Source organism: Notolepis coatsorum (assembly GCF_963971535.1).
Source record: "Notolepis coatsorum genome assembly, chromosome: 1".
NCBI classification, from domain to species: Eukaryota; Metazoa; Chordata; class Actinopteri; order Aulopiformes; family Paralepididae; genus Notolepis; species Notolepis coatsorum.
In genome coordinates, this window is record NC_140165.1 from 83,298,813 (window position 1) to 83,323,020 (window position 24,208).

The 24,208-nt window shown below is 42.2% G+C and overlaps 1 protein-coding gene across 3 annotated transcripts in view; it reads right to left on the reverse strand.

Annotated features, from left to right (window-relative positions):
* Positions 1 to 24,208, reverse strand: part of camta2 (calmodulin binding transcription activator 2) — a 208,073-nt gene that overhangs the window by 14,887 nt on the left and 168,978 nt on the right. For 2 of the 3 annotated variants that reach the window (XM_084332709.1, XM_084332708.1), the window contains exons 18-22: positions 23,807 to 24,016; positions 22,766 to 22,980; positions 21,270 to 21,451; positions 19,122 to 19,326; positions 14,274 to 14,345 (exon numbers count right to left, since the gene is read on the reverse strand). In XM_084332709.1, the coding sequence (XP_084188835.1) occupies positions 14,274 to 14,345; positions 19,122 to 19,326; positions 21,270 to 21,451; positions 22,766 to 22,980; positions 23,807 to 24,016 (884 nt within the window). The remainder of the gene's footprint in view (positions 1 to 14,273; positions 14,346 to 19,121; positions 19,327 to 21,269; positions 21,452 to 22,765; positions 22,981 to 23,806; positions 24,017 to 24,208) is intronic. The other variant, XM_084332710.1, reaches the window with a different exon arrangement.

Consider the following 24,208-nt stretch of genomic DNA (forward strand, 5'->3'; position numbering starts at 1 on the left):
TATTTCCAATTCTTCCCTCCCCTGTCTTGAACGTTGCTATCCTGTAGTGAGGATAGAAGCCTTGCATCACATGTCCCCTCCGGTACACGAGGAGGCAGCCTGTCGCATCTTTTCACCGCAGCAGCTCGAACTCTCAGTGGCGAGGAGTAATGTGTGGGAGGCTCACGCTGCCCCCGATACTTCCTGTTTCCGCCGTACCGGCGTCACCCAACCGACCTGTAGGAGTCGCTGTCCACAACGTCCAATCCCCACCCACCGGCTTTCCCACCCTCTAACCATAGGTGGCGGGTATATAAGGCTAGGCGAGGTTATGCCTTACCCAAATCGTTATGCTGGGAATCTTGAAATGTATATAATATATGCACAGGCTGCTGGCTATTGTGTGTGTCTTGTGCTGCAGCCGGCTGGCCGAGGTGTCAATCGGTGGCAGCGTTTAACATTCCAGGTACAGGCAGTAACCAATCACACATAGGCTCAGGTTAAATAATGTAGCCAATCACATCATTCACATGATCATCCTGATCCCGCAGGCCGAGTAAAGCAAACATCTGCTTTCCGAATTTATTTCAGCGCGCCGATCGCTTTGTAGCGAACACCAGCGCACTATTTTGAGTCAAATTTCAAAAAGCAAAATGGATATACGATATTTTTCCAAGGCATAAACAAAGTAATTTAGAAGCTGCACCGGGCTGCCCCTGGGCATAACTACCGATCACCTGAGGCTGTATGTTGTTTTATCTTGGCAAACAAGGGCTTGCTCTAAGAGGACATGATGAGAGTCAGAGTTCATAAAATCGTGGAAACTTTTTGAGCTACTGTATGTACATTGTTTTCAAAGCATGATGAGATTTAAATTACGAAAAACTTTCCCTTCATTGCAACTTGTGATTCAAGTTGTGAACGGTCTTTCTCACCAAGACGAAACGTCGCATTTATTAAGGTAAGACAATGGTTAATATATTATTGGATGCCTTCATTTGAACACTTAATTTGCACTATATGAAATGAGTGGGGCTCGCTGTAGTAGCCTAGTAGTGTGTGTGTGTATATGAAATCAGAACCTGGACAGCATCATTTGCGTGCAACCAAAAAAAAAGGAACGATTTTGCGAGGTCCATTCTAATAATAGCCTTCCCTAATGTCAAGCTCACCCGCCGCCTATGCCTCTAACACTGCCAATTGTGTTAGTATGACGGCCGGCCAAGCCGGTAGCAACGCCGAGAGCTGGGCTCGATACCAGCATCTCCTGCATTAGTGGCGAGCGCCTTGCCTACTGCGCCACTCAGCCGCCCAATATTTCAGAATTCTGTATTTTGCTTTGTACGCTCATTTTACCATCAGAAATAGTGTCTAATAAGTGGGAATGAATAAATGTCCACAGTTTAATAGGTCAGGTGGCGTAACGGAGATTGCGTTCGTCACCAAACCCCGGAGCGGCTAGATTCGCCTGTTCTAATCCAGCTCACAGCTCCGGGGTTGTCTCCTTAACTTTGTTTGTACGAGGAAGTACGAGGTAAGCGACAGCTGTGATTGGAGGATCAAGAAAAGAGGGCAGGGTTTGAGACAGGTCCATTGCCAGTATTAGAGGGTGGGAGAAGCTGGCGGGGTGGGTCCGGGTCGTTGTAAACAGCGACTCCTACAGTTCGGTCAGGGCGCCTGCTAAGCACGGATAGGACTTGAGTGGGATAGTGTGATCCTTCCACACGCTACGCCCTCTCAATGAGAATCCACGCTGCCAGGTGAAAAGAAGCGGTTGATTGGCTGACGTGTGTCGGAGGAAGCACGTGGTCGTGGTAGCCTCCACTCTCCCAGACCGACTGTGGGGGGTAAGTGCGCAGCGACCAGGAAGGGGATTGGGAATTGGCATAACGACTAACATTGGGATGGGAGAAAATCTGAGGAAAATGGAGGGGGAAAAAGATCAATAAAAAAAAATATATATATATATATAACAGTCCATTTAATGTTTTTAAGTGCTGCAACTCAGAAATACAGTTCAATTTTACACAATATTTTTAAAATAATATTATGACAAAATAAAAATACACATTTCAAGTGTAAACAATAGATACAGCTAGCTACTACTGACATTTAGGGATGGGTACCGAATTTGGTACTTTTAAAGGTACTTACCGAAACACGTCGTCGGTACTACCGAGTATCGATTCACGTGAGATACCGTTGTCGGTAAAAATAAAATAAAAAGCGTGTTTGCCGGCCATGCGAATTCTGCCAGACCACGCTGTACAGCGATATTGAGATCATATTTAATTTTTTCGCCATGGCATTCATAATTCCGCCACCCAGCCTCTGGTGATACAGTGGGACCCTGCACAATAGTGCAACGCCTCAACCGCCGCCTGGTGGATGATCGGGCGAGTTACAACCGGAAGTGGCCATCGGTGCATCTGGGAAATCCGTCCGGCAGTCACATATCGTTGCGGGACTACAGACAAACACTGGCGTGCATATGGATCGCTGCCATAACTCAATAATCGATATGATTTGGGCGTTTATTGCGCCATACAAACCGGAAATGGATCAAATAAGTGGGATCTTTTTCCTCCAGTCTCATCGGCGAACGGTAAGAGGACAGTAACGTTACTTTCAGCTTGATTGTTTATTCTTTTCACTGCAAACCGATCTGATCAATATATCACCCATACTACATAAAGCATTTACTGACGATCACGGAATTATAAACGACCCCCCCCCCTTTCATCCGCGCATGATGAATCATAACGTATAGGATCATATACAGTTGCATTTTTTAATGTAGCGTGTATCGCGAATAAACGGCAGTTGATAATCTATATATGCGTTTATGCCTATAATTCACGTTCTATGAATTACTGCAGAAAACAATAAAAACATACTTATATTCTAGAAGGTATTTTTAGAAGAATCTATGAATGAAAAAGTATAACGTTCCTACATCCTGAACGATAGATAATCGATGTTGAATGGGCCATAGTAATGTCAATTTAGCAATACAATTTAAAAAGTTATAGCCCTGCAAAGAAGGTGAACATCTCCATAGGCTTAGAGTGGTGGCAGTGAGCCTACATTGATGGATATAACCGTGGCAGGGAATGTGTTAAAAAAAAATTATACGATAATTTTTTTTTATAATTTTTTTTTTTATATACATGTTAAGTCAGATGACGTCAAGGTTTAGTTTATCGCTAAACGAAACCGCACGAACGCCATGTGTTGCGCACAATACATGTTTACCTAGGATTTGACTATAGGTAAAGCAGTCAGGGCAATATGGCAAGTCGAAAACGGTTGCAAGTGTGGTTACACTTTATGAAAATAGATGCTGACAACGTTCTCTACAACATTTGTAACGCGACGTGCAAAGCAGGGAAGGGTAATACAAGCAACTTGAGGAAACACTTGGTCAAACACAGCATCTTTTTTAAAGCTGAAGATTGTAGCACCTTTGATGCAAAGAAATGCAAGCCTAATGAGCCTCTCTCTTTGGGTGTTTGCAATTCATATTGGGGACTGGGGAGTATATGTCTCTGATATCTTGGTAGTGGGCAGGTTGTTAGAAAGTGTAGCTCAGTTTCCACATCTGCTCTGTCTGACATGGCTGTTAGCCTAGCCACAGAGCGTCTTTAGAGGAGAGGAGATTGAATCTGGGACACAATGGGACACTGGCTCTGTTCATGGTCACGAATGGATTCCAGCTTCATTTATTTACTTAAGCATTACATCACACGCAGGAGTGGTTTGTGACCAATAAACCATGCCTAGGGGTGGTTGTTAGGCCCGAGGCGCAGCCGAGGGTCGTTAGACCCCCCTAGGCATGGTTTATTGGTCACAAATCACGACTGCACGTGGTGTAAAGCTTTTATACAACTGCCAGATTCATCCAACCTTATTTCTATACAATAAACACACATTAATCGAAGATTTATTGAAAAAACCATCCGCCAGAAAAAGTAGTTCCCACAACTCCATGTGGAAGCAGCTTGAAGTGCATCCAACCAAACTAACACATCCAACTGTGTATTATTGGAATGATTGAGAGAAGTTGCCTCATGTGGAAGCAGCTTGAAGTGCATCCAACCAACTAACACATCCAACTGTGTATTATTGGAATGATTGATTGAAAATTTTATTACCAGATGCAGAATGGGTACAATACAATACGGCTCAATACACACAATTATAAAGTAGGTAAAACAAATTAAAACGTTTTCTTTGCCCTATAGGAAAAAAACGTTTTCTTCGCCCTATTTTTTTATTTATTTCTTTTAGCCTAAACTTAACCAGTTGGAAACCAGGGGTACAGTAATAAAATTAGCAATCAACCAATCAATCAATTCAATAGACCATGCTCACTTAAAACAGCGCTGCTTCTCTCTCAGTCTGACTCCCCCGCTGTTGCAGACAGGAGTGTGTGTGTGTGTGTCAGGGTTTCCGTTAGAATTTTTTTTTGCAGGTCTGAGTGTCCGGTAGATTTCAATCTACCGGACAAATGGGATAAATTCCGGTCAGAGTTTATTGAGCTTAAAAACAATTGATATGCCTATATAAAGAATGACATCATCAAGGCATTTATAATATTTTAACTTAAAACTAGGCTACTTTTGCGTATATACAGTCATTAATATATTCCAAATAAAATAAGTCCCTCGAGACTTCGTGCTGCTGCCGACTTGAGGTGTCGGTGGGCAGTCTGCCCGACCTTAATAAACAGCAGTCTGTTATAATCACATTTTTATGAGCTAACGAATTCCGTTATATTGGACATTTATATTAATTATATCAAGCGAAGAACTGAACATTATCGTGGGTTTGCGTGATTTATATCTCCACCTCCCAACGACTTGGTGCTGGTCATAATGTCCGGTGAAAATAATTCCCTCTAAACACAATTTGATTATTTGAATTGTATTAAAATAGGCTAAAATTAAATAGCCTATGCGATGAACGAAACAATCATTTGTTTCATCGTTGCTTCACCAAGCAGCCGGTCTAATAATGACATTCTGTTGTCAGCGCGAGCTGGCTGGGCCTGGTCTACAAGATACACTACACGACCAAGGTACCCATGTACATGTCAAAATACTTCCCAAAGGTCAGTGAATACCACGATCACAACACCAGAGGGAGCTCCACAAATCATGTCAAACCCAGATTCGGCTCAAATAAGGGACTAAACACGTTTCGCAATTATGCCACATCAATGTGGAACGCCCTACCCAAAGCTGTAAAGGAATGTGGATCACTACCCACTTTCAAAACCTCTCTCAAGGGACACCTACGGGAGACTGCAATTCAACACTGGCCCCTGTAAATATCCTAACCCAATCATTCCAACCCCCTCCAATGTACAGTCATTTACCTAGTATGGTTTTGTCAATAGTTCAATGTACAATTGTGTTTGTTTGTACAGTGTCTCCTCCCCCCCCCCCCTCAATGTACAGTGTTACTTGTTTATACAGTGTGCCCCCCGCCCCCCCCCCCCCCCCAACCACCTCCAATGTAAATTACCCAGTATGGTTGTCAATATCCCAATGTACCCAACCCCCCCCACCCAACCTCCAATGTACAGTTTCTACGTCAAATGTATATACTCCCTTTTCTTGACTCCTTCTGTATCACAAACAGTACTGTATTTGCAAATCTGGTATGTCATAAATGTATAGATGTAGCAGTACTGACTATCTGTATGTCATGTATGTCATATATGTCTATATGAATTGAAAATGGGGGACCCTGATGGAAACAAGACAAACGTCTTTCTCAGGTCTGCATCCCCTTAACAATTGTATGTATTGAGCCGTACTGTATTGTACCCATTCTGCAATCTGTTAAATAAAGTTTTCATTCATTCATTCATTCATTCATTCATTCATTCATTCATTCATTCATATATTTACGTGAAGCATGGAGCAGCAGTGTTTTTAGGTCCGGTCTGGAAACCGCTCAGCAGCGCCCCCACCCAACAGCTGAATTGCCAATGGCTGAATTGGAGTACTGCACCCTGCCGGCCGGCAGATGGATGCTTCTCGCAAATATATCAGCAGCCAGCTCGCGCTGACAAGACAATGTCATTATTAGACCGGCTGCTTAATGATTGTTTGTTTCGTTCATCGCATAGGCTATTTAATTTTAGCCTATTTTAATACAATTCAAATAATCTAATTGTGTTTAGAGGGAATTATTTTCACCGGACATTATGACCGGAGAGATTAAATATGTCGGACTTCAACAGATTTTGCCGGTCAAAAACCGGTAATTACCGGCTAACGGAAACGCTGGTGTGTGTGTGTGTGCGTGTGTGTGTGTGTGTGTGTGTCACAGTGTGTGTGTGCGTGTGTGTGTGTGTGTGTGTGTGTGTATGTGTGTGTGTGTGTTTGTGGGTACGCCAGCGTCAAGTGAGAGAACGCTGCAGTCAGTAGAAAGTAGGAAGGAAGAAATTTAAATCAATCAATTAATCTATCAATCAATCCGCGATTTTTCTTTTGTTCTAGATTGAGTCAAGACCCATCAATTACATCATCCAACATTGTTTAAACGACTAAGACATTCGCTGTGACAGAATCGCTTGATATTTAGTCGTTTAGTCGCCATTAACATATCCATTTGTAAATATTATTGGCCACCTTCTTGTGATCCGGCGGAGTGATGTGATGTAGGTCGGTTGTGGGCGGGTCCTGGGCCAGCAGCGTGGATTGTTGCCAATAAAGACGTGTAAAATGACTGTTTCAGCCAATCAGAATCGAGAAATTTGCATGCCGTTGTATAATACAGATGACAAACGTGTTGTTTCTTTTTTACATACTTGCGCCACACGGAACAACTGATCACTACAGCCCAGCATCATATTACTGTAGCCAGTCTCTTGAAACACTACTGTCTATCTCCAAACTTCCACTCCTCTCGAAACGTCTTTTGTTATGTGCTTGCGCTGCCGCGGTGGGTTTTATTTTTAGCGTCGGCTTACTCCTTCGATAGTTTCACATATTTGTAACCCGTTTAACGTTCTTAAGCTGACGTTAGCTAACCGTCGGACATAAGTTAACGTTAGCTCCTGGGGCTACAGTGCAAGCAGAACACCGGCACAACTCAGGACAGAAGAGTAGAGGATGTGACGTCGGTAAACAAGCCACACACACACCGCAGAGCGGGTCTTCTCCAAAGCGGGGGTGGAGCGAAAAGAACTGCTAGAATACTCAATCAGCAGCAGAGTAGTTCATTGCTGCTAGATTGTTTGTTTGTTTAATCAGTTGTAAAATACTTTACATCAGTAAGATGTAAATAATAATAAAGTAATAATAATACATTATTTATTTATTAAATATTAAGTTTGGATATATTTTTTTTTACAACTGAGGTAGGTAGATACCATTTTTAGAGACTAAAGTACAGAAAAAAGGTACCGTTGGGTACCGGTATCGATTCACAGGTACCGGTACCGTATCGGTTCAAATGTGAACGGTACCCATCCCTACTGACATTATCACAATGTAAGTAGCCTAGCTATATCTATTCTATTGTGATGAAATATAGTAATGCATAATTTAGGCACATTTAGTTTCGTTTATTTAGTTTATAAAGGACAGTGTGTACTGACAATAATTTGCATTAAACAAATAGATGGGTGCACAAGATTTAGCAAGAAGCTATAATTTCTAGTCCTATATACTGTAACGTTACAGTACATAGCTATTTCATCACAATAGTGTCAGTGATTAGCCTTGCCCTCTAGCTGTATCTATTGTGATCACCAGGGATCATCGTTAGAGAGCTGGTGTGTTTTGAAGCACAGTGTTTTTCCGTGTTCCTGACATGGCTTTTGGAGAGTGATCTTGCAGAATTTGCAAAACACCTTATTGCCAGTCATATACAAGTCATTAGGATACTGCGCTGCTCTGAATTTAGGGTTTAGTGTGGAATTTCTTCCGACGTTAACGTTAACACCGAAGCAGCTAGACGCTTGGAAATTGCTGCGTTAGTGTCCCCGGTCGTGTTTGCTTTGCACCAAACGTTCCATGTTCTCCCGAACACGGAATTTCAGTCCAGATTAGGGCAAATTCTGCAATATTCCACGTTTACAGTTGATTCAATTTTTATTGGTCAATTCCGCGATTCGGATTTCATATGGCTCTAATTATAGTTCATTGAGATTTCATATGGCTCTAGTCTCTGTCCTGCTCCCTTTCTTTCCTGGCTCGCTCTGAGGCGGAGGAGCTCTTGCAGAGCAATCGCTAGGAGATCTCCTCGCCTCAAAACCTATAGTTTCCCATATACGAGTAATTACATATAAACGAGTAATCTCGATCACCGATGGGATCATTTGAATTATTCTTTTTGGAGTACCTTCTGGCTAAGGTAAGGTATATATATACCGCACCTGAAACATGTTTCTGTAACGGTCACAGTGTCGTATCTTACCGGACCTAAACCAAGCTTTTAGTAACGATCGCATTTTCGGGGTAAGACTACCCCTCCTCCCCCTTGATGATTTTGTGAAGGCACATAATGTATATGGTATATACCTTTGATGTGGGAGTATTTGGGGCTTCAGGCGATCAACCAGGACGATTTGGGCTTATTACATAAAACGCGTCATATCTCGCGATCTATGAAAAAATAGTTCAAGTTCAAGTTCTTTAATAGTTGTCATACAGAAGTACAGAATACTTTCATACAAAATGCTTCTTACTGTTACGCTCCAGAGACTGTGCTAGACAAGATAGTATCAAATAACATAATATAGCATGTAATTTAGAAGAAGAAAAATGAGGTCACAGTGTTCGGTATAGACATATGTACAATGTTCTGAGTTACCATATAATATACAATACTATGCAGTGTACTAATGTACAGTACTATCTAGTGCAAAGCAGAAATGGGATGAGGTACAATTTTAGGTACAATTTACAGTAAGGTGTACGGGTTGTAGTGCAATCCTTCATCAATAAATATAAAGTGTGGGGAGTGGGTGCTACAGTGTGTTTGTTTAAAGTGGGTGTGTGCTATAAAGTGTGTGGAGTGGGTGCTACAGTGTGTTTGTTTAAAGTGAGTGTGTGCGTGTGGATGTGTGTGCTATGTGCGTTTGGTGGTTGTTGTTGTGTAGTGTTCATTCATTGTTCGTTTAGCAGCCTGATGGCCTGGGGATAGAAGCTTATTATGGATTATTATGGAAAATGGGGCAATGTTTAGTGTGTAACAAACTACAGTGTGTAGAAATGAACTGATTAGTCAGTAATGGACTATGAACAATGCCTGTAAAATGAGCCATACTATTGTCTCCATAGCTATAATACAGAACACACGAGGGGTCTGCAAACATCGCTAAAATGGTCTATGACGCTGGCGCCATTTAGTAAAGATGGCGAAAGCTGATGGCAGTCAAAGAGTTAATGTGTGCTGCATGTAGGGCTGACCCCTATTAGTCGAATAAATGGTCATTCTTCATTCTCATATCATTCTTTCCAAAAGAAAAGAGGCCTAGAAGCGTGGCTAATGCTAATGGCACGCATACCAGAGGCGAAAACAGGCAAAGAGGATTTCACCCATCGAATGAACACACTAGACTAGACAAATATCAAGATGTATCCATCAGTGCAGCGGTTCTCAACAGGGGTTCCGCGGCACACAGGGGTGCCGCGGAGAGCTGCCAGGGGTGCCGCGAGATGCCTGGGAATGTTCTTTAAAAATATAGAATGACAACAGTCTTATTTTGAAAATCCTGTAGCCGGTCTCATTTCTGCCCAAGCGCAGCTCCAACTATAATAACTAGGCTCCGACAGCTAGCAACATTCAGGTCATTATGATACTCTTATTTTGAAAATCCGTGGTGTCGTGACTCATATCCGCTCCAGCACACAGCCAATAGAATGCATCTCCACACAGCAGTACTAGTAGCGTCTCAGAGCAGCAGTAGCGTCTGGAACAGTGAACAGACACATTGAAACAGAGCAAGGATAGTGTTTTTGCGACCCAAAACAAATCCCTGCTGTTTCATGCCGCAACGGGTCAAATGCATATAACATGCTTTGCAATCCTTGCCATTCCTTTATGACCACGTCTTGTTTAAGACCGGAATTAACGCCCCGTTAGCATAAGCTAACAACAAGCTAAAGCCCTGTTCAGAGCGACAGAGAACAGCAGAGTGGGGACTTGGAAGGAGGGGCATTCTCCCTCTGTGTGTGTGTGTGTTTGAAAAGATATGATGAAGTCAGACGAGTATATTATATTGATAGTAAATGTACTGAGGGTGGACAGACAGATGATGTTGATATTTAAACATATAAAATACAATACATAATAAATGTATGCATGATCATTATGCAACAAAACAATTGCAGGAACGGTTTGGGAGAGGAAGGGGTTGCGTGTTCCAAAAAATTTACTTAAAGTTTAAAGCTCAATATATCAAAACGTGGCACTTTATAGTGAACAGGAGGTCTATTTGTATTAAAAACAATAAATAGTTTTTCATTTATATGTCTGGAAGAGCTAAAAAAAAATTGTAATGTTTGTAATGTAATTTCTTACACGTAACGTGTCTGGCTGTGTGACGTCAACTTGTCAGCATGAAAATGACATGCAACTAAATAACACAAATACAATAGGCACATTTGTGACTGTTACAAATATAACACGTTTTATACTTGTGCTACAAGATTTTGACCTGTGCTACAAAACTATCAACCTCTGTAGCACCAGTGCTATGTGCAAAAAAAGTTAACGTACAGCCATGCAACTATTTAACTAAACAAATAGTCTATCTAGTGCTTCATGTGTATACAATAATTGCCTAATCTAATAACATGAACTAAAAAAGAAATCGATCACACGTTTCGTAAAGTTATTATAGAAACTTCACCAACTTAATGTCCGCGGCAGGCGTCATTACTTTTACCAACAGATTTTCCAGTGCATTTCCAGAGCAGTCCTATGTCCGTTATCAAGGAAATGCAAAGCGGCTATCGCAATCGTCGTTGTGATAATAATCACTAAATGCATTCAGTGCTGGATCTAATCAAATGGATTTATCGAGACACCTATGGAAAGTTCAAGACCGGACCACACAGCTTCTGAAAAGTGCTAATTACACGCTTCCGACAGCGATGGTCTACTCGCAGAACAAGTGAGTGTATCAGCCGCTGTGTTATGATTATTATGATACAAAATGTAAATGAATGAATGAATGAAAACTGTATTTAACAGATAAACAGTAAAAGGCACTCTGCAGGGATGTGATGTCATAATCAATCGTCACCTCACTAGAATAATATTTCCAACGTGAACCGCAAAGCTGAATTTTCACACAAAATGGACAAGTTTTTAACTCGTCCATCGAAACAGGTTACAGTTACCAATACCAATTCAGTACCTTCCAGTACCAATTCGACCGCTGAGATTGCCCCAGTCAAACAGTGCAGCTGCAATGTTGTGTTCTCATGCTAAACCAGACTGGTATCATGTTGTGTGATCCTTTTCTGTATTTAAAAAAGAAATACATGATTTTCTGTTTGAGAAATGGTCACACTATTGCTATATTTATTTATACATTTAGACCTGAAACGCCTGCTAATAATGCATTATATAGCCTGCATATACACACAAATGTGTTTCCCGGTTTCAATGGGTTAAATAAACGTTATTTTGAAAGCAAGCACTTTTGTCATCATTGTAGCAAAAAAGACAGGACCGGAAAAGTCTTTATCGTATGTAGGGGTGCCCTGGAATATTTTATTGGACACAGGGGTGCCTTGGCAGCAGAAAGGTTGAGAACCCCTGCATTAGTGGACCAATTGCATGCTTTTGCAGAGGACAAGAAGCCTTCAGTCGACTCCTTCAGACATTAAGCACCCCCCACAGCCCAAATGGAATAAAAAAATATATATATATATATTATACCTTTTTTTTGGTCAACTAATAGTCGACTAATGGCAAATTTGGGCCAATCATAGTTGACTATCCAAATCCTTAGTCGGGGACAGCATGATCTTGTTCGGTTCTGTTTTGTGTTGTTTTTTTGTTTCTACTTCTCCTTTTCTCAGATGCACCCTGGTGTCAGTCCTCATCATCACCACCTGTTCCCTATCAGCAATCAAGCATTCCCACACCTTATATATATAGTCCCCTTTTTGTTCAGCTCTCTCTTCCTTTTGGGTATGTTGTGTGTATAGAGTGTATTTGTGCTGTGTTATTTAGGTGACGCTTCTGTCTTTTTGTTATCCATTTACTTGTTATTGTTTGAAGCTAACATTTGTATATTTGTTTGTCCTTCATGGTACCCAGCCTACTGTAGTTATATTTCTGTGTATTTATTCACTCTTGTTTTTGCACACAGGGACAAGTGAGGATAGGAAGATACCCTGGGGTCTACATCTACCTGTTGTACAACCCTAGGTTAGAGTGAGCACCACCCACTGTATTTATGAGTGCTTAGCCCCTGTCAAGGGGCGTGGTAGGGCTGGGCGATATGGCCTAAAAATGTAATCCCTGATTTTTTTTAAATCCGATTTACAATTTTAATCGATTTTTTTCTCTTAAACTAGAAACGCCAAGGAAATCATTCAAATAACCTTTGTTTTTATTTGACACAAAAAAATTATGAATGATGAATGTCCCTATTGGGATTGAAGTGCAAACCCAACTTTCACCAATCTTAACTTAAAAAAAAATATATATATATATATATATACCGTACTTTTCGCACTATAAGCCGCACCTGACTATAAGCCGCAGCAGCTAAATTGAATGATGTGTACATATATAAGCCGCACTGGACTATAAGCCGCATGTGTTTTAATGTTTAATTACCATATGTAAGGAGTGGAGCCTGAGGCTTAATTTGACTCAACACGGGAAACCTCACCCGGCCCGGACACGGAAAGGATTGACAGATTGATAGCTCTTTCTCGATTCTGTGAGTGGTGGTGCATGGCCGTTCTTATATTGAGCTTTAAGTTCCCACCTCTACAGAGAATGACTCCCATTGGGACACAATACTGTCGGACAAATAACATTAACTCATTTACAAGTTGTATTAAGTTTAGCAAATAAGGGAACAGATAAATAACATTTCAATGCAGTAAAAAAAGCAATATTTCGATTTTCGGGTTTTGTCCACATATAAGCCGCACCGGTTACATAAGCCGCAGGGTCGAAAAATGGGGAAAAAAGCCGCGGCTTATAGTCCGAAAAGTACGGTATATATATATAATATAAAAGGTTCCTCTTGATTAGGGATGGGTACCTTTCACATTTGAACCGATACGGTACCGGTACCTGTGAATCTATACCGGTACCCAACGGTACCTTTTTTCACGTCAATCTTTCTTTTTTTGTATCTCACGTGAATCGATACTCGGTAGTACCGACGTGTTTCGGTAAGTACCTTTTTAAAAGTACCGAATTCGGTACCCAAACTTTGTTTGTACGAGGAAGTCAGAGGTAAGCGACAGCTGTGATTGGAGGATCAAGAAAAGGGGCAGGGTTTGAGATAGGTCTGAACGCCGGGAGCTGGATTGGAACAGGCGAATCCTAGTGTCTCCCGGTGTTGGTGACGAACGTAATCTCCGTGCGCCACCTGCCCCCCCCCCCCATCCCTACTCTTGATCAAACAAAGATGAATGTCCCTATTGGGATTAATAGTGCAATAACTTGCTTTTTCACCAAACTTCACTTAAAACAAATAAAAGGTGCCTCTTGATCATCAAACAAGAATGAATTTCCCTATTGGGATTAATAAAGTGCAAATCTAACTTTCACCAAACCTCACTTTTTGTAAAATAAAAGGTGACCATTAAAATCTTTTTTCTTTTTTTGAAAATATTTTAATTTTTCAAAATCGTCCTAAATCATTAATTCGAATTAATCGATAATATCGATTAATCGCCCAGCCCTAGCGTGGGTTATTATTTATTTTTGTATTTCATTTGGTGCCACTGATAGTCCTCCTTGATCCCTGTGTTGCCTTTTTATGTAAATTCAATAATTTTATAATCTGTTTTCTGGTTTTGTGTCGCTGCACCCTCACCCACCATGTCTGTTGCCTTATGTTGCGCCCTTCCACTGAGTGACCACAGGGGGGCGGAACAGTAATCAATACAGCCTGGTGTGATATCCAAATCAATACAGCTTGGTGTGATATCCTAATCAATAATGGACACACACACAAACCTACATACACTGTAAACACGGTCCTATACACACACACCTACATGTACAAACACCTATACACACCTACATGTACAAACACACCAAACACACATACTTACACACACACCTACCTGTTTATATTTGCGGTAACATCTCTGAATAACAGCTGCTGCCATGTCCTGTTGCTCCTTTAGTCTCCTCCCCTAGAGAGAGACGGAGATCGTTTTTTGTAATATCATTAATTTCAGAATACAAACCTCATTCAACACAACATACTTAATAATAAATAAATGTCAGATTGGCTTTCAAGCCAAAAACAGAACATCAGACCATATATACCCCCTCCACACACTAATTAAAAAGCAATGTCTGTGACAAAAGTAGAGGCAAAATATTTGCCTGATTTGTGGACTTTAGAAAAAAGCATTTGGCACAAAGGATTAATTCATACAAAGTGGTGTTGAGGGTAAAATCTATGATATCGAGTCAATGTACTCTGGAAAACAAATGTTACGTTAGAACAGAGTGCTTTTTTTTTTTTTTTTGTATTGTATTTCTTTTTTTTATTGTTTTTTAAACAAACGCATAAACAAACATGACAACAAACGATAAGATATACAAGCATTAGTTGTCAGTGCACATCCAATTAAATCACATTTTAGTTAATTGTCTTATATAGGATATACCCCTAATACCTGTTATCTAAAAACCTACACACATATGCTCCAGCTCGAACCCCCCCCTCCCGGACCCCTCCTTGGGTAGTACCTCCATTATCCCTCGCACCTAACCAGACACTACCATTATAAGCTAGCTTTTATTCTCTCCACCACTTCTAACCACATTGACATTTTGGATTCATTGAGACCCAGAATTCTTGCTGTAGATATTTCTTGATAAATCACATCAAGATATGTAAGAAACCAAACTTTCCGGCACATTTTTTCCGGTTGAAACCAGCGTGATGCGATCAGCTTTTTAGCTACTGTGATACCCGATAAAACCAATCTCTTTAGCTGTGGATTTACTGCAAACTCAAAAACATCATTCAATAGTAATACAGAGGGGTGTACAGGTATATTCCAAGATACGAGTTTTGATAATTGTTGGGTCACATCTTTCCAGAATGTCTTAACTGGTGGGCAGTCCCAATACATGTGCATAAATGTCCCTTCGTCCCCATTTGTACATTGGGAGCATTTGGAGTCTTGTTTAAGACCCATTCTGCTCAGTCTTATAGGAGTCAAGTATGTCCTGTGAATATAGTTAAGATTGATTTGTTGATGGTCCGGGTTCCTTGATGTAAGTCGGACATTTGCCCAGGCTCCTTGCCAATCAAAGTCATTTTCCAGGTCTGGTATATCCCTCCTCCAGGCAGAGTCTAGTTGGAGGGTTTCATACGAGGACGTTAGTAATTGATGATAAAAATCTGAAACAAAACCTCTCGATGTCTCTCTTTCATAGAAGAATTTGTGGTATCTGTGGTGTTCAATTGGTATGTCTAATGGAACACTGTGAGACTTCAAACATAGCCGTAACTGTATGTAAAAAAGCCATGTGGACTTGGTGAGATTAAATGTTTTGCATATTTCTCCATAACTACAAAAACCCTGTTTGTTAAAAACATCCCCTAATGAGTGTATGCCTTGCTCTTCCCATATAGGGAATCTTATAGGTCGTTTTTCAATTAAGAGTGCATTGTTATTGAATAAGGGAGTATGATTGTGCCATTTATGTGGGTTAGGATTTTTTTTTTGTGTTTCACGCCATATCCGGATCGCATGAGTAATTATGGGGCCAAATTTCCGTTCACAGTGCTTGATTGGTAGTTTAGTGTATGCTATGTCCTTCAGTCTATGTGGGGCTACTATGTTTTCTTCAAATTTTCTCCAGGATACTAATGCTTGGGGGTCAAACCATGTTGTCAATGGTCTTAATGTGTACGCCTTAAAATATTGGAAAAAATCTGGAAATGCCATGCCACCATCTGCTTTATTTCTCTGTGCGGTGGATCTTTTTATACGTGGTGGTTTGTTATTCCAAATAAATGTGTATGTGGAAAGAGTGTAATCTTTTCCAGTAACCCTCTGGAGGGGGTAACGGTAGCATTCAACTGAAGAAGTTGATTCTAGGTAGTACATCCATCTTAACTATTGATATCCGTGCTTGTACTGTGTTTTTAAGTTTTGCCCACCTATCAAGGTCGTCTTTGATTTTGTTTTGGATTTTTGTGTAATTGTGCTTCACCGTTTGTCTTATGGTGGGGAATATTTCCACTCCCAAGCATCTAAAATGTTTTACCATAGGTATCTCTCCTGGGAGGGTTATATCTTTTTTTGCAGGGGTGTTAAGTGGAAGGAAAGCCGACTTCGGCCACTTTATCTTAAATCCCGATAAATCACCAAAGTTCTCAATCAACTTGAGCAGATGAGGCAATGTGGTGTTGGGGTTTTGCATGAACAATATTACGTCGTCCGCATATAAACTAATTTTATGTTGTGTGCCCTTGATTACGATTGGTTCTATGGATTGGGATTGTCTTATATATTGTGCTAAAGGCTTTTTTTTTTTTTTTTTTTTTTTTGTGCTTTTTTATCGCTTTATTTCTACTGGGCAGTCCAGTAGGGAGAGACAGATGAGGAATGGGAGTCAGAGTGGGGGGAAGACATTCGGCAAATAACGACAGGTTCGGGAGTCGAACCCGGGTTGGCCGTGTCGCGGTTGAGCGCGCTATGTGGTTCGCCACTGGGGCGCCAGAACAGAGTGCTTTTTAAGCAAAAACAGAGGAGTCAGACAAGGCTGTAACATGATGTCTACACTGTTCAATGTGTACATAAAGAATTGGCATCTATACTACAAGAATCAAATGCCCTTGAGGCGGCTACGTGGCGTAGTGGACAAGGCGCTCGCCACGAATGCGGAGACGCTGGGATCGCCTGTTCGATCCCAGCGCTCCACATTGTTTTCAGTTTAGCTGGTCGTCCGTACTAATACACATTGGCCGTATTAGGGGGTGGGAAACTGATGGGTGGGGATCGGGCGTTGTGGACAGCGACTCCTACAGGTCGGTTGGTGCGCCTGCGCAGTAGAATCAGGAAGTGTCGGGGGCAGCGTGAGCCTCCCACGCGTTACTCCTCGCCACTGAGAGATCGAGCTGCGCAGGTGAAAAGATGCGACTGCTGTTACCTCAAGTACCGGAGGGGACTTGTGCTATGTATGACTTAGTCCACATTGCAGCCGGCTTGTGGGAGGCAAGAAACAGCGTTCGTGACAGGGGAGGGTTGAATTGGACGATACGAAAATTGGGATGGGAGAAATTATAGAAAAATGGGAGAAAAAGTGGATAAAAAAAAAGAATTAAATGCCCTTCGAGTCCTGTTAGAAGACCAAGAAATCAAATGTCTGCTCTACACAGATGACCTGGTCTTGTCAAGTCAAGTCAAGTCAAGTCAAGAGTTTTATTTGTCATGGCATATAAGTATACAATGAAATGCGGGTGGTCTTGCCCGCAACGATGTGCAATACAGTGGTACAACATATAATAGATATAGATATAATATAATCCAATAAAAAAACAACATTGTGCAATAAACAGGTAACAGGTAACATAGTGGGACATCTCGGTATCTGTACATAGTTATTTACAGAGCATATAGGACATGCTGGGTCCTTTGGTAGTGCAATACACTGTTTCTGTTGTTATACTATTTCTAAAGTGACCTTTCCTTTTTGGCCATAAGTGTGGGCATGTGCAGCATGAGTGAGTGCTTTCTCATGTTAAAGTGGCTGCTAGTGTGCGAGCGTGCACAGCGTGCGTGTCGTGTGTGTGCTCATGTGTGCTTGTGTGTGAGAAGTTCAGTGTTCTGTGACACTCAGTGTTCATTGTTCAAGGCTCTGATGGCCTGGGGGAAGAAGCTGAGCCGAAGCCTCTCTGTCCTAGTAGCTGGGGTTCGCAGGCGTCTGCCTGACCTCAGCAGCTGGAACAGGCTGTTATTGGGGTGGTGGGGGTCTTTCATTATTCTGCAGGCTCTGGATTTGCACCTCTTGTTGTATAGAACCTGCAGGGGAGGTAGTGCAATACCCGTGGTACGCTCGGCTGAGCGCACCACTCTCTGTAGGGCCTTCTTGTCCTGTGCCGTGCTGTTTCCATACCAGGCAGTGATGTTTCCAGTCAAGATGCTCTCTACAGCTCCGGAGTAGAAGGACTGGAGTATCTTCCCCGATACTCTGAACTTCCTTAACTGTCTCAGGTGGTAGAGGCGCTGCTTCGCCTTTTTTACGACTGTGTCTATGTGTGTTGACCATGTCAGGTCCTCTGAGATGTGGACCCCCAGGTACTTGAAGCTGCTCACCCTGTCCACGGTAGCCCCGTTTATCATCAGTGGTGTGTGTGTCTCCTGCTGTCCTCTCCTATAATCCACGATCAGCTCCTTGGTTTTACCAATGTTCAGGAGCAGGCTGTTGTCCTGGCACCAGCGTTCCAGTACCTCAACCTCCTCCCGGTAGGCCTTCTCGTCGTTGTCCGAGATCAGCCCCACCACCACTGTGTCATCTGCAAACTTCACTATGGAGTTGGAGCTGAACTTGGCCACACAATCGTGTGTGTAGAGTGAGTACAGCAGGGGGCTCAGAACACAGCCCTGGGGGGACCCGATGCTCAGGGGGATGATTGTTGTCCTCATCAGAGGAGGGTTTACAGACCTGGATCACAAATTATGTAAATCCATCAACTAATAACAACTATTGTTGCTCCATCCACAGTAGCTTTGTAAACATGAGGGAAGCAGATGACAATATATATATGTACCCTATATTTATCTTCTGAAGGCGTTCTGGATGATCCTAGCAGCTTCGTAGAGCTCTGTGTGTGTGTGTGTGTGTGTGTGTGTGTGTGTGTGTGTGTGTGTGTGTGTGTGTGTGTGTGTGTGTGTGTGTGTGTGTGTGTGTGTATATATATACATATATTTATGTATATGTACCTTGTATCTTCTGAAGGCGTTCTGGATGATCCTAGCAGCTTCGTAGAGCTCTCTCTGTTCACTATCAGTCAGCGTCAGCAAGGCGAAGTCCCTCTCCATCCTCCCATTGGTCGAAGCATTCAGAAACTCCGCCCACGCCGCAGAAGAGGGCGGTCTTAACCTCTGGAGTGCGAGGGCTGAGAGGGGGGAGGGCGGACACACACGCCTACACACACACACACAAACAAACACAAACAATTGGAGTTTTAATCATGAGTGGGGTGTAACGGTACACAAAAACCACGTTTGGTACGTACCTCGGTTTTGAAGTCACGGTTCGGGTACAGGTTTTCGGTACAGTGGGGGAAAGTTTGGCTTTCCATGTTCCACTCAGGGGTGATGTAGTGTGCAGTAACGAATTGTACTTGTAGGGCTGTCAACGAATATTCTATATTGAAATTAATAATCGACTTGTAAAAAAATATATATTATATTATATTGTGAAAAAAACAGCCCCCGGTGGGCGGTCGTTAGTGGTTAACACATTCCCGGCCAACCACGTGTATATATACGTTATTGGGAGCCAGCGCTTGACGGCCAAAAACATATCTATACGTTTTTGACTAGTTTTTTCTTTTATTCGATTTGAATATCCTATTCAATGTCACAGAGCTGTATTTTGGCTGGAAAAGGCATATTGGGACTCCGAAGGTGCAGTACCGGCCAAATCCTGGTAGTGGCGCTGTCTCGAGAATGCAGTAACCCCTGTTGCAGACCGGGTGCCACACTGAAAACGCTCCGGGCGGACTTTTCTACTAACGTGAACCTATGGCTTCACTGGATCGCATTGAATAGCCCTCGGGACCCCCGACTCACCACACTGTGGTGGGTTATATCATGGGCCAAATGGACATATGATCTACCAGATGGCAATCAAATAATTGGAATATTCTTTTTGGAATCCGACCGGCCACAGGTAAGGACAATTTAACATCAATTTCAGCTTGATCGTGCAAGGATTTCATAGCCATCCCCCTGCTCAGCCTATGTTGTGGTAATAACGAATGCCGTTATTGGCAATCAATTAATCACAAACGACCCCCCCCCACCCCCCCCCCCCCTTTCATGCATTCATGATGGAACATAATACCGATCATATGCATTTGGATTTTTAACTCTAGCGTGTGTATGGACGAAACGCCAATGGATTTAACGTTAGTAGCATTGCGCCTTATAAATAGCCTCACAGGAATTATCCCAGATCATTCCGAAATAACACTCATATTCACCACGGTATAAAACGGGAACGTATTGATGGAATTTTTTTTTCTTTATGGCATATTGAACGGAAGGTTCATACTGTCAATTGACAATGATATTGGATCCATAGCTATAATATAAAATATAGATTTAGCTCTACAAACAACGTGATGCACAGTGAAAGTTTGTAATGGAAAGCTGGCGTTCCAGCCACATTCCAATGGCCATGAATGTGTTAACATACCGTTCTATTCGTTCGGTACACTACACAGCCGTTCGGTACGGTACACACTGAAACGGTTCGGTTCGGATACGTGTACCTTTACACCCCTAAGAGTGAGTGATGAATACATATTTAAAATGTGTTAGGATGCCAGAGGTATGGAAATATTTGATCATAATTGTCCAAAAATAAGTAAAAATAAATGTATTAATAAATAACAATAGTAGGCTTGATTAGTATAGCTGGACCCTATTTAAAATAATTTTGCAATATGGCTAGTTAGCTCTATATGTGGCTGGTTAGTTCTACATATGTCTGGTTAGTTCTATACAGTATATGTTTGGTTAGCTGTTTGGGCCATTTGAAGACCATTTATGTACAGGTCCCCAAAGCGCTGCACTACATTTGACAAGAAATTAAAATGTCTTCTGGAAAAGGTTTATCCAAAAATACAAAATGGTGGAAACCCAAATTGTTAGGGTGATTCTAGTGGACAGCTGGTTATATATGAAGTTTTGTCTTAATCAGAATTATAATGTGTGAGTTATGGCCTGCTTTGGGTTGACATTTTGTAATAGCTCCACCATCTGGCCAACATGAGTGACTGGCCTTGCCTGAGCAGTGGATCACCCTAGGATCCCACCTGCCAAAATCGCCCACCTTTCTGTGTGTGTGCGCATGCTTACCTTGGTGGAGAGTGCGTGTGGGCATCGACAGTGTCCAGGTAGGTAGCCAACCAGGCGTCTTGGGTAGCTGGATTGTCCCGCCTCTCTCTCAGTGGTGACTCCGCCCCCCGAGGGAAATCCTCTTGTTTGATTCGCTCTGGAGTGGCCTCGATGATCTGCTCCGCCAGTGTCGCCATGTCAACCTGGGTCACCATAGCAACGGGTATGAGACTGGATGATTAGTATTTTCCAATCCAATAGGTAACTGCTGTTTTCATCACTACAAACTATAGATAATTACCAAAAATACTGTTTTCATCACTACAAACTATATAGATAATTACCAAAAATACTGTTTTCATCACTACAAACTATAGATATATAATTACCAAAAATACTGTTTTCATCACTACAAACTATAGATAGATAATTACCAAAAATACTGTTTTCATCACTACAAACTATAGATAGATAATTACCAAAAATACTGTTTTCATCACTACAAACTATAGATAATTACCAAAAATACTGTTTTCATCACTACAAACTATAGATAATTACCAAAAATACTGTTTTCATCACTACAAACTATAGATAATTACCAAAAATACTGTTTTCATCACTACAAACTATAGATAATTACCAAAATACTGTATTCATCACTACACACAATAGATAATTACCAGAAATACAGTTTTAACCTGTGTATTTAGTGTGTATTACCTGTAAGACCTCTGCAGGGAGATATACACCCTATCCTTCATTCTGTAGTATGTATTTAGTATTTGTTTACTGTGTATTTAGTATGTATTTAGTGTGTATTACCTGTAAGACCTCTGCAGGGAGATACTCGTCCTCTCCTTCGTTCTGTAGTGTGTATTTAGTATGTATTTACTGTGTATTTAGTGTGTATTACCTGTAAGACCTCTGCAGGGAGATATTCGTCCTCTCCTTCATACTGTAGTGTGTATTTAGTATGTATTTAGTATTTATTTACTGTGTATTTAGTGTGTATTACCTGTAAGACCTCTGCAGGGAGATATTCATCCTCTCCTTCATTCTGTAGTGTGTATTTAGTATTTATTTACTGTGTATCTACTGTGTATTTAGTGTGTATTACCTGTAAGACCTCTGCAGGGAGATATTCGTCCTCTCCTTCATACTGTAGTGTGTATTTAGTATGTATTTAGTATTTATTTACTGTGTATTTAGTGTGTATTACCTGTAAGACCTCTGCAGGGAGATATTCATCCTCTCCTTCATTCTGTAGTGTGTATTTAGTATTTATTTACTGTGTATCTACTGTGTATTTAGTGTGTATTACCTGTAAGACCTCTGCAGGGAGATATTCGTCCTCTCCTTCATACTGTAGTGTGTATTTAGTATGTATTTAGTATTTATTTACTGTGTATTTAGTGTGTATTACCTGTAAGACCTCTGCAGGGAGATATTAATCCTCTCCTTCATTCTGTAGTGTGTATTTAGTATTTATTTACTGTGTATTTGGTGTGTATTACCTGTAAGACCTCTGCAGGGAGATACTCGTCCTCTCCTTCGTTCTCGGCGTTCTCGCTGTAGCTGAGCAGCTGCTCCTCAAACGACGGAGTGTGTGAGCGTCGACCAGAGTGGGGGGGGTGAGCGTGGGGGCCCTCGGGCTGGGGGGAGGAGGGGCAGGTCGCCTCATAGTCCATCAGGAAGAGGGGGGGGTCCCTGGGGGACTCCGAGCCCAGACCTAGGAGCAGGACACACAGGAGAGGTCAGAGAACACTTAAGACCTAGGAGCGGAGCACACAGGAGAGGTCAGAGAACACTTAAGACCTAGGAGCGGAGCACACAGGAGAGGACAGAGAACACTTAAGACCTAGGAGCGGAACACACAGGAGAGGTCAGAGAACACTTAAGACCTAGGAGCGGAACACACAGGAGAGGACAGAGAACACTTAAGACCTAGGAGCGGAACACACAGGAGAGGTCAGAGAACACTTAAGACCTAGGAGCGGAGCACACAGGAGAGGTCAGAGAACACTTAAGACCTAGGAGCGGAGCACACAGGAGAGGACAGAGAACACTTAAGACCTAGGAGCGGAGCACACAGGAGAGGTCAGAGAACACTTAAGACCTAGGAGCGGAGCACACAGGAGAGGTCAGAGAACACTTAAGACCTAGGAGCGGAGCACACAGGAGAGGTCAGAGAACACCGAGCCATATTTTCAGAAAAGTCGCCTAAAAGTAAATGGAAGATTGCTCCACTTTTACAAGGTCGCTATGGACCTCAGGGACTGTAATCCCAGTGTCAGAAATATTGTTTCTGTTACTATGTTTGAGTAAATTGTAATGTACCAAAGGAGAATGTAAATTATTATTAGTAATTGTTTCCATCTTTGACGGTGAATAACACCATGCTAACATTGACCAAAAGCAAATAATTGCCACTGAGCTCATTCAGCACCTTCTTGCGATCAAGTGTACAAAAAATCTAAGCAAATGAACAAAGGGCTTTGCTCTAAAAGCTCTGCTGTACTTTCACCTTTAGCTCGATAAAGAAGACTTTGACTCACCCTGGTTCAGGCCCTGGTCTCCTCCCCAGGGAGAGGGAGGGGAGAGAGGCAGGGAGGAGGAGGAGGAGGAGGAGGAAGAGGAGGAAGAGGAGGAGAAACGGGAGAGGGAGGGGGAGGTGTCCATAGGGGCGGGGCCACTGGAGTAGGCGGAACTCGGGGAGGGGGAGGAGGGGTCACTGGGAGAGGGGAGGCTACTGGAGGAGCTGAGACCTGCGGGACAGGAGAGGAGAGGAGAGAAGAGGAGGAGAGAGGAGGAGAGAGGAGGAGAGAGGAGAAAAGAGGAAAGAGGAGAGGAGAGGAGAGAAGAGAGGAGGAGAGAAGAGAGGAGGAGAGAGGAGGAGAGAAGAGAGGAGGAGAGAAGAGGAAAGAGGAGAGGAGAGAAGAGGAAAGAGGAGAGGAGAG